The following is a 12,081-nucleotide window of genomic DNA, read 5'->3' as shown; positions in this document are numbered from 1 at the left end:
TTCTGTGTTTCTTCCTTAGGATGTGTCTAAAAGTTGAAAATCGACTTACAGAGTGTATGTATGTATGTGCACACATGTAAACATTACTAATTTCAGAGCAAGGATTACATTTCATTTCTAAAGATCACATGACCCTTGCCACTCATAAGAGAATGTGATTGTTTCCAGCATTAAGGTTAAATGGATTCTCTTCTAACATTCCGTAAGTTCTCAAACATCATGCTGCTTTAAATTTGTTTTATTCTTAGATCGTGACTTTTTCTAACTTTTCTACCACAAGTTTCTAATAAACTTTTTTTTTCTTATTAAGAGAAGACAAATATACCTCTTTAGAGCTGTCACTAGTACTTCTTACCTCCTTACTCACATTATCTATTGTTTGGAATCTATTCCATTTTTCAGAAAGACATTTTTCTTGGGGTTTCAAGGCCTGATGTGTACCTATCGCCCTGGGATTTCTTTTCTCTGGCTTCCACTGTTTCTGGTGTTACATGTTCTTGTATTCTTTCTTGTTGGAGTACACTCTCAAGGAATTTCCTCAGAAAAAAAGGGCATGGAAGATAAATTATCTTACTCTTCCTTTATCCTTGATTGATAGTTTGTCTTCTAAGCTCAAAATCAATTTTCTCTCAGAGCTCCAATGATTTCCAAAGTTGAGTGCTGTTGGTGAGAAGGCGTATGCCTGTCTGGTATTCATTCTTTTGCTTCCTTTTTTGTTCCTCGTCTTAATGATTTATTACAAAGAACCATGTTTTGTCAACAACCCCAAAGCGCTCCCCCCCACTAATCACTATCCTTCCTGCCCCCCAAAGACAATAACTACTTCTGACTTTATTTTTATACTATAATTAAATATATTTATTGGCTGTGCTGGGTCTTAGCTGCTGCACGCAGGATCTTCAATCTTCATTGCGGCATGCAGGATCTTTTAGTTGTGGCATATGGGATCTAGCTCCCTGACCAGGGATGGAACCTGGGCCCCCTCCATTGGGAGCATGGAGTCTTAGCCACTGGACTACCAGGGAAGTCCCCTACTTCTGACTTTTATCATAATCACTTCCTTGCTTTTACCAGCTAAACATGTATCTTCAAGCCCCTGCATCATTTATTTTTGCCTGGTTTTTGAAACTGTCTATGTCTGACTTCTTTCACTCAACATTATATTTGTGAGGTACATCCGTTGTTGTGTGAAGCTATAACTCATTCTGTGTCATCGCTATAATACTCCTTTGTTATGATTATATGACATAATGTTGATAGATACATTGGTTGTTTTCAGTTTACAAGCAAAAAACATGGTCATAAACATTCTTGTACATGGTTCTGGGCATGCATTTCTGATGAGTAGATAGCTAAAAGTGGTATTACATATAGTTTATTTTAGTAGATAATGCCAAACTGTTTTCTGAAGTGGTTTGTTCTATCAATTTCTAGGCATTTGATTTTTTTGTCGTATATTGACCCTGTGTCCTGCAAGAGGGCCAAGTTTAACAAAAGGGAGATCACAAGGGAAGGGGTGGGGGGGCACTAATCCAATCACGAGAACCCTTTAGAAGCAGAGTTTGTTTTGGCTGGTGGGAAGAGGGGAAAGTCAGAGAGATCTGAATCCTGAGAAGGACTAGACATGTTGTTGCCTTTAAGATGGAAGGGGGGTCACGTGAGAAGGAATGTGGGAGCCTCTAGGAGCAGAGTGGCCCCTGGCTGATAGAGAGCAAGGGAATGGAATGGAGACCTCTGACCTACAGCTGCAAGGAACTGGGTTCTGCGAAGAATCTGAACGCACTTGAAAGCAAATTCTTCCCCAGAGCCTCCAGATAAGAGCCCAGTCCAGTGACACCTTGATTTCAGCCTTGTGAAATGCCAAGCAGAGAACCCAGGGAAGCCCACCCAGATTTCTGGCCTACAGAACTATGAAATTATAAATGGTTGTTGTTCTGCTTTAAACCACTAAGTTTATGGTAATTTGTTACGCGGCAATAGAAAACAAATACATCCTCTCTTCCATATTTTTCTACCCTTTTGTCTCCCCAGGCTTCATTCTGGATACTTTTTTCCTCACCTATCTTTCAGATCACAATTCTCTCTTCAGTTATATCTAATATGCTTTTAAACCCACCCATTAACTTCATAATTCAATTACTATGTCTTATAGTTCTATAATTTCTATTTAGTTGTTTTAAGTTTTCATTTTCCACCAAAACTTTTTCATACTGTCTTTTATCATCCGGAACATAACATCATAACTCTTTGGAAGTCTGGATCCAATAATGCCAATAACCCCTGTGGATCTGTTTCTTTTCTCTGTTGTTTGTGCTGGATTTTGTGAATGTTGTCCAATCTCCTTGTGTGACTAGTTATTTCTGATTACGTCTTGCACCTTGAACTTGCAAAACTGTTTGCTATCTAGAAATAATTTGATATCCAGTATGATCTATCTTCCTCCAGGTAGAATTTACATTTATTTCTGCTGGGTACCTGGGGGCACTAGCAATTTGGGCTCACCTCACTTTGGGTTCAGCAAATGAGATGATGTGAAGTTAAGTGGCAGTTCCTGCAAGGGCCAGTTTCTTTTTGGTTCATCCTTACTTCTAGGATGCAGCCCTTTATCGGACCCAGTTAAAGCAAAGGAAGTTCACTAAGCCCCTTTAGAGGGCCCTGGATGCCAAACCCTGTCTCCTATAGCCCCACAAGGCAGTCCAAAGGACTCTAAGTCTCTCAGCTGCCCACTCCAGAATTTTCAAATGCCCTCAAGGGAAAGAACACCCCAAATCCTGGGCTCCTCTTACTAGGCTTCTCCTTCTCCAGATACTGGCCTAATAATTCTTCATTTACTTACTCACTCTCTAGGGGCAAATGCTGAGCATGGGGGTAGGGGTGGGAATGTTGGGAGCCAACTAGCAAAACTGTTTCATAGACACACTTTTAATTAACATCCCTACTTCTAGCCACCCGTTTCATCTTCTTTTTTTTTATCTGGCATCTGTATACTCACAACCTCTTTGGAGTTCTACTATAGATAGGTTCTCTTCTTTGTGGCAAATGTCTTACCTACTTATTCTCACTTCCTCTGCAGAAACTTGTTAAATGCTCTCATATCCACTGATTACTGCTCTCCTGTCTCTTTGTTTAGGTTTCTGATCTTAAATTAGAAGTTCCAAACTATACATTTTAGAGGTGTAACTATAAAGACACAATGATTTGCCCAAGGTCACTAAGAACTACTGCTATGAGGATCTGAGCTGGACTTAGAACTCAGTTCTCCTGAATCATAGCCTTCCTATGCCTTATAGCATATATCTTCTTTATCACAAAAATTTTGTTGTGGACATTATGTTTATTTATATATACTAACAGAAAACAAAACAGTATAAGAACAGGCCAACATTCATGCTTGTACAGAACTAGAGGAAGCAAAAAGGGATAAGAGCTATACCAACCATTTCATGTTAAGGTTGTAACTGTCACTTCTAAGCATTGTCAGATCTAATATTACACTTTTTTTTTAAACACTTCATAAAAGATGCTCAACATTGTTGATTATTAGAGAAATGCAAATCAAAGCTACAATGAGGTACCACCTCATAGCAGTTAGAATGGCCACCATTAAAAAGTCTACAAGGGACTTCCCTGGTGGCACAGTGGTTAGGAATCTGCCTGCCAATGCAGGGGACACGAGTTCGAGCCCTGGTCTGGGAAGATCCCACATGCCGCGGAGCAACTAAGCCCGTGCGCCACAACTACTAAGCCTGCGCTCTAGAGCCCGCAAACCCCAACTACTGAGCCCACCCGCCTACAGCCCATGCTCCACAACAACAGAAGCCACCACAATGAGAAGCCCACACACCACAATGAAGAGCAGCCCCTGCTCGCTGCAACTAGAGAAAGCCCGCACGCAGCAATGAAGACCCAATGCAGCCATAAATAAATAAATAAATTTATATATATATAAAAAGTCTACAAATAACAAATGCTGGAGAGGGTGTGGAGAAAGGGAACCCTCCTACACTGTTGGTGGGAATGTAAGCTGGTATAGCCACTATGGAGAACAGTATGGAGGTTCCTCAAAAAACTAAAAATAGAGCTACCATATGATCCAGCAATCCCACTCCTGGGTATATATAAAGACAAAACTATAATTCAAAAAGATACATGCACCCCTATATTCATAGCAGCACTATTCACAATAGCCAATACATGGAAACAAAGTAAATGTCCATCTACAGATGAAAGGATAAAGAAGATGTGGGACATATATACAATGGAATACTACTCAGCCATAAAAAAGAACGAAATAATGTCATTTGCAGCAACATGGATGGAACGAGATTATCATACTAAGTGAAGTAAGTCAAAAAGAGAAAGACAAATACCATATGATATCACTTATATGTGGAATCTAAAATATGACACAAATGAACCTTTATGAAACAGAAACAGACTCACAGACATAGAGAACAGACTTGCGGTTGCCAAGGGGGAGAGAGGTGGGAGAGGGATGGATTGGGAATTTGGGGTTAGCAGATGCAAACTATTATATGTTAGAATGGATAAATGACAAGATCCTACTGTATAGCACAGGGAACTATATTCAATATTCTACGATAAACCATAATGGAAAAGAATATTTTAAAAAAAGAATGCATATATACATATAACTGAACCATTTTGCTGTACAGCAAAAATTAACAACATTGTAAATCAACTATATTTCAATTAAAAATTTTTTTAATAAAAGCAGAAAAAAAAAGTTAAGCACTTCGTAGAACTGTTTCATAAAACAAATAGTCCTTACTACTTTGGTTAAACAGCTTGACATTTTAGAAGGAGAGAGAAAAAGTGAATATATATATATATATGAAAGAAATGTACACATATTTTCCCCGTAGAGCTTTAAAACCTTGAATTACTTAATTCTACTAATAACTTAATTTTATAAATACTTCAAATGATAAACATTTTAAAACTTACTTCCTAATTATTTTACTAACAGTTTTAATGAACAAAAACATAGAAACAAATAAATCAGATAACTGTAAAAACAATTCAAAATTAGGAGTCAGAATATTTTATTTGGACCCCAGCTCCTCCTTTTAATCCTGTATCAATACCTGCACTTTGGTTTACCTGCACACCTGTCCCTATATCTTTATCAAGCTCTAGTTTAAATAGATGATTAACAAGTTTTGTAAACCATTCATTATTGCTACTATGATATTTTACTTCTCAAAAATGTAAAAACACATGTATATTAGTTTCCTATTGTTGCTATAACAAATTAGCACAGATTTACTGATTTAAGACATAAATTTATTATCTTACAGTTCTGGAGTGTGTGTGTGTGTGTGCACACATGTGCACGTGTGCATCAATCAAACCAATCACATACTCCTTGGTTCGATCAGAGAGAAGGCTCTATTCCAAGCATGAGGTGAGATTATCTGAAGTTCCACAGGTAAGTCTCAAAAGATCAGGGATAGTGTCAGGACAGGGACAGAAGAGCAGAGTTTCAGAGGAGACTCCAACCAGGAGATGCAGTGGGGACAAAAGTGATGGGCGTGGGAAAGAACCTGTCATATTTGCAGAGAAGGGACCATTGGAGATAAGAAGTTATCTAAAAGTTAGGGCTTGATGGTGGGTATACTCAAGCCCTTCCATCACTGATGAGGAAGAAAGGAGTCTAACTGGCACCATTCATAGTTTCTTGCTCTATCTACACAGCAGAACAAGGTAAAAGATCCTCTCCTTGAACCGTGTATAAAAAGAACACTTTTCTTTTAAGGACCTTAAAGCATAATGCCAATATCCAAGACTCTGTGCAAAACAGAGCCAGGAAAAAATCCTCTGAAGACATGTGGGGGAAATATCACAGGAAACGTTTCTCTCTTGTCAGTCTGGGACTACCATTGCCTGCACCACCAATGCTGCAGTTCAATGGTACCACAAAGCCTCAAGCCTAGAAGGAAGGTGAGGAGTAGTCACCCACCTTCCCGGCTGAGAGGAAGCCAGCACAGGCTCTGGTAGAAAGTAGCAGTAAAGTAATAATGGAAACCAGGTCTCCAACCATCTAGGCCCAGCTCTCGTGACGGCACCTCCTCTAAAAGCCAAGAAAACATCCCAGAAGTCTAAGAATAATTTTCATAATTGCACAAACATTTCTAAAAGAAAGTATCAATAATCTGAATCAAGTTAACTAACCTCTTTTCCATGCATCAGTAAAGTTAACCCAACTAAAAGGTTTTGATCTGGTAATGAATAACTGGCTTGGGTTACAAAGTTAAGTGAATAATTACATCAAAGATCACAAAATAAACTCTAGCTGTGCAAAAGGCTCATTAAGAGCTATTTTAATCAGTTCAAAGACTTCTTTCTTGAGCAGAAAAGCGTGAAACCCAGTTTTTGATCCTTCCTTAAAATCAAAATTCAGGCTATGGAAGTGGGAATTTGCAAGACGTGAAATTTAGGATGGTGTTAAAATTTTAGCCTCTACATGTATGTGAGGTGAAAGTTGCTCATACAAATGTTAATAAAATTGTCATAAAATTATTTAAATGAAAATACTAAGAGTTAAGTGAAAGTACAGTTAAGACTATATCCATATGTAACATAAGTTACAAGAAAATGACAACATATTTTAATGCATAATATAACATGAAAATATTACATATAATACTATAGTATCAGGGGTTAAATATCCATTAAAAATGACAAATATCCTTAAGTTAAGGCACCTTTCAGTTTACATTTTTTTTCAAAAAAAATTTTTTTAAGGGAGGATTCACATAAACATAAAATGAACCATTTTAAACTGAACAATTCAGTAGCATTTAGCACATTCACAGTGTTGTGCAATCACCACCTTTAAGTAACCCCAAAAGATTTTCATCACCCCAAAAGGAAACTCCATACCCATTATGAAGTTGCTCCCCATTCCTCTCTCCCCCTTGCCCTTGTTACCACCAATCTGCATCTTTCTCTATGGATTTACCTACTTTGGATATTTCACATAAATGGACTCATATAATAATACTACCTTTTATGTTTGGCTTCTTTCACTTAGCATGTTTCTGAGGATCATCTATGTTGTAGCATATATCAGTGCTTCATTTTTTTTATGAATAATATTCCATGTATGTATATAACACAGCTTGTGTATCCATTCATTTATTGATGGACATTTGGGCTGTTTCCACCTTTTGGCTATTGAGAATAGTGCTGCTATGAACATTTGTATACAAGTCTTTTTTGAACATCTGTTTTTAATTCTTTTGGGAATATATCTAGGGATATTTACTGGGTCATGTAATAATTCTATGTTTAACTTGTTGAGGAACCGTCAAACTGTTTTCCACAAGTGGCTGCACCATTTTACATTCTCGCTGGCAGTGTATGAGGGTTGTAATTTCTTCACATCCCTGCCAATCTTTGTTATTTTCCATTTTGTTGATTATGACCACCTAGTGGGTATGAAGTAGTACCTCACTGTGGTTTTGATTTGCATTTCCCAAATGGCTAACAATGAGCATCTTTTCATGTGTTTATTGGCCATAAATCTTCTTTGGGGAAATGTCTATTCAAGTCCTTTGCCGGTTTTTTTTTTTTTTTTTTAATTGGGTTGTTTGATGAGAACCTACTGTATAGCACAGGGAACTCTACTCAGTGCTCTGTGGTGACCAGATGAGAAGGAAATCCAAAAAGGAGGGGATATATGTATACGTATAGCTGATTCACTTTGTTATACAGCAGAAACTAACACAACATTGTAAAGCAACTATACTCCAATTAAAAAAAAAAAAGATGCTTTTACCTAAAAATAAATAAATTGGGTTGTTTGTCTGTTTGCTGTTGAGTTGTAGGAGTTCTTTATATTCTGAATATTAGACTCTTACCAGATACACGATTTGCAAATATTTTCCCATTTGTGGGTTGTTTTTTCACTCTCTTGACAGTGTTCTTTGATACACAAAAATTTTTAATTTTGATAAAGTCCAATTTCTTCTTTTGTTGCTCATGCTTTTGGTGTCATTTCTAAGAATTCAAAGTCATGACGCTTCCCCCTTTGTTTTCTTCTAAGAGTTTTATGGTTTTAACTCTTACATTTAGGTCATCGATCAATTTTGAGTTAACCTTTTACATGATGTGAAGTAGGAGTCCAACTTCATTCTTTTGTATGTGGGTATCCAGTTGTCCCAGCACCATTTGTTGAAGAGACTGTTCTTTCCCCACTGAATAATCTTGGCATCCTTTTTGAAAATCAACTGGCCACAGATGTATGGGTTTATTTCTGGACTCTTAGTCTTTAAAATTCTTTAAAAATTCAGAACTTTCCATCTTATAATTCTACCACTGCTTTTACCAGAGGAGGTTTAGCTTATAACTGTTTATTTGGGAACTTTCATTTCAAAACTAGAATTTTTTTAATGAAAAATATACACCCATAATGAGTAAATTCATTATTAAACATTTCTTTAAAAAACAAAGATAGGAAGTAGGATATGAAAACTGGAAATCAAAACTAATCTCTGAAAAACAGTATTTTTTAAAGTAGCATGTAATTTTATTGTCATTTACCATGCTGTAATGAAGTCATTAATTTTAACTGCAAAACCCTTGTAAAGCTCTCCATTATACAATTAATTATGAATTTCTAGTCAAGCTCTTAATGTGGTTATTACATTAAATGTCCTTGATATCAGTCTTGCTTAATTCCCTATGTCAAATTACCATCCAGTTCCAAATAAGAGATGGGTTATAAATCAAAAGAATATTTTACTGTCTAGAACTTTTTATTAACATCAAAGTATCCTAATATGAACCATCCATTCACTTTAAAACTTTCCTGGCACACTGGATTTAAGTACCAATATAGCATGTTATCAATTGGAAGTTAAGATCACCACTATTTTAGATGCAAGCCAGGCATTCCTTCCAAACAGCCCCTTCCCCCTCATTAGTTTTTCTGGGAATCTCTGAACTACCACCTCCTCTCAGCTTCCAGGGCCTCTAACTACCTAAGCCAAAGAAAACAACTAACTTCCCTGATCACATATCTCTACAACAGAGGATCAATTACTAACCACTGATGCAGATTCTCTAAACTCAACATCTCTAATAAAAATATAAACTCTCCTACCAGACCATCCAAGAGTTCTCTTTTATCTTGAATCCCCTTTACCTACAAGCTGTAATCATTGGGTGTTTAGCTTTACCACAGTTCCTTTTAGATGCAAAGACAATCTTGTTTTTACTAACCAAAAAAAGAAGAAAAGATTTGCCAAAAAACTAAGGGATAGAAAGCTTGGGAAGTGCTGATAACTGTAGTCTAGAAAACATGTGAAAAACTTTACCTTTAGCTGGCCAGTGATGTCGCGGCAGCTGACTGTCTTACCAAGCAAGAGACTAAGGTTCAGGGTCAGACCAACGGTTCTGACGTTCTGGGCTGGACACATAGTTGAAGTGAGACACCAAGGAAGAGACGGCCAGCCCAACCCCTCATACGGCATCCCTTCCTGGTTAATCCATGGGGTGATAATGACACTGACTGGCCTCATCCTGCCAATGAAGGGCAAGGCACTGCAATGACGGCGCCTAGAAATGAATAGGAGTGATTGGGAATAAAAGGGGGAGGGGGGAAAGGTGGCCAGGATGAAGAAATGAATAAAACTCCAAATTTCTGTTACAACTCACTGTCATACCTATTACTCTAATATCATAATGACAGGGGGAATGGAAAAGAAAAAAAAGAGAAAAGAAACAAAGAAAAAAGAAAAATTGCTACCTATTTAAATTTACGCAGCATTCTAAGAATTTGAGCTTGTATCCTACAATCTGACTATATGTAACTAAAGCAAGAGGTTGATTCAATTTAGCTTATAAACCTATAGCAAAGAAAAGGGTATTTTTATCATCAGTGTTTCTAAATTCTGACGACTTAGATCTATTAAGTTTTTATTACAACAAAAACTCAATCTACACTACTGAAACAGACCATACTTACCAGACAATTCCTTGGGCTCCAGAACCAATTGGTTTCAACTGCTGGTAACGTTTTAGGACAGTGAAAGTTGAATCTGCCACTTGTACACTGTAAAACTGACTATCACATTTACTGTCACTCATGATGTAGTGTCATATAATATTCCGAAGAGCTGGTACAGTCGTCAGATTCCTTGAAAGAGAAACAGAATGAACATGGATTCTTACTGAAATTATACATGCATAGCTCACTTAATAATGTTTCAAATTCATTGGTATATAAGACAATGTGGCTGTAAGTTGGTAAACTGAGTTAGACCAAGTTCTGAACTTAAGCAACATGCAAAAAATGCAAAGACATTTTAATGGTACAAGATTATCATGAAAGGAAGGAATTCTGAGACCCTGCATGACCACATCTTAAGGGATTGGATTAGGAAATAACCACCTTTGGAGAAAAGAATTTGTACATTTTTATTAGCCATGACAAGACTACATCACTATGTGATTCCCATCAGCTTGCTTCCTGTGGGACCAGATTACACCGTGCTGTCTCAACCAGATATGGAGGCACTCTGGAGATGCTGCAAAATGAACGTCTACAATTCATTCATGCAGAAAAACAAATGGACCAGTCTTCTGCTGTGTCCACAAATTCAGGTTAAAGTGACGAACTAGAAAGCAAGTCCGATGCCAAAGTGATTGTAAAAGTGGTAAGTTAAAGAACAACGGGGTGTTGGAGGCCTGGTGACACCTGTGTGTGCCGTGGATGCTCGTGAGTGCGCTCCTACCTTGTGAGGTGGTCCCGGAGCCGGCCTACATTCCCTAAACCCTACATCACTAGTGGGCTTCAATACAGACAGCCATAGACCGAGAACTCTGTCATAAGCTACAGTCAATAACATGGACACTATGTTATCCACGAGGCATGAATATAAACTGGAAGCCCCAGAGCAGCCTTTCTGTGGTTTAGATAGTAGGCTGAGATTCCTACGCTGCAGGAGCCTGTATGATTTTATACAGAAAACAAAGCAAACAGAAATCGGCAGGCAGCTACCTTTACTCCGTTCCCTGGCTCTTGTCTGATAATGTTTATTCAAAAGTTAGCAAGCTATTTATATTGGTCATTTCTTAAAAATTAAAAAGCCAACAATAAAATCATTTAGGTAAATATTCTACACTGCTTACAAACACAGAATTTAAATTTTATTCTACAGCTTCCCCAAATTCCTGCTTGTTTGTTCTAACACCTAATATTTAATATCTACCCACTGAGTTTTTGGAGTGATGATATGTGTTTCAACACAATGATGTCTAGGACTTCCATTAAACATGGAAATTGATTATCAACAAGACTGAACAAAGAATTTAAATCAAATGAATAGTTTCTCCAACTGACTGTTGCTTCATGTTTTACCATTCTCAAGGCAGTGGCTGAGGCACAGCTGGTAGGCACAGCAGCCATTTTGACCAAGAGCCATTGCACACTGGCTGGGGATTGCGTCTGGGAGGCCAGCGTTGCACTAGATAAACTAACACACTGCTCACAACAACCGACAGAAATTATCAGCCCTGTGTTACACTGGAGTGACCCAAGGCTTAGTGAGCTGGCCAAGCCATGCTGCTGTGAGAAGGGGGCCCTAAGCTCTAGGAGGGGAGGCATAGGTCTGTCTTGTTCATGGTGGCACCCTGTACTCCCAGGACAGGAGGACAGGGAGGGCCTGGCCCCTGGGACAGAGTGACCATTCAATATACCTCTGCTGATCAGACCCATAACACTGCAGCTAATGATTCCCTCACGATGCTGCTCTATTTTACTGACATCTGAAGGAGCATCTTTTTCTTAATTTATTTATAGTTTTTAAGAGGCCGAGACAATTCATCTCAACATTTACGGGGTACCTTTGTACAAGAAAGTGATAAATAATATAGAAGACATATATCAAGATCAAACAGGTATTGGTCTTGAAGCAGCCCCTACTTCACTATTTGGGGGAGAAGTGTGAAGAATGAGTCTATTATCTACATTGTAATATAAGTTATAAAGAGGTAAGGGCCATAAGCAAAATAGAAACAAAGCTGAAAGGCAAAAGAGGTCCTACCCACAAG

General features: G+C 37.9%; 1 protein-coding gene across 4 annotated transcripts in view; it reads right to left on the bottom strand.

The window, feature by feature from the left end:
* The window catches only part of MAPK9 (mitogen-activated protein kinase 9), a 58,437-nt gene that overhangs the window by 29,862 nt on the left and 16,494 nt on the right, over positions 1-12,081 (bottom strand). For all 4 annotated transcript variants that reach the window (XM_082649831.1, XM_082649829.1, XM_082649832.1 and 1 more), the window contains one exon: positions 9,995-10,165. In XM_082649831.1, coding sequence (XP_082505957.1) covers positions 9,995-10,116 — 122 coding nt within the window. In that variant the 5' untranslated portion in view covers positions 10,117-10,165. The remainder of the gene's footprint in view (positions 1-9,994; positions 10,166-12,081) is intronic.

This window comes from Grampus griseus (genome assembly GCF_964374135.1).
Source record: "Grampus griseus genome assembly, chromosome: 3".
Classification (NCBI taxonomy): Eukaryota; Metazoa; Chordata; class Mammalia; order Artiodactyla; family Delphinidae; genus Grampus; species Grampus griseus.
The sequence above is the reverse complement of the archived record's forward strand: the minus strand, read 5'-3'. Positions and strand labels throughout refer to the sequence as shown.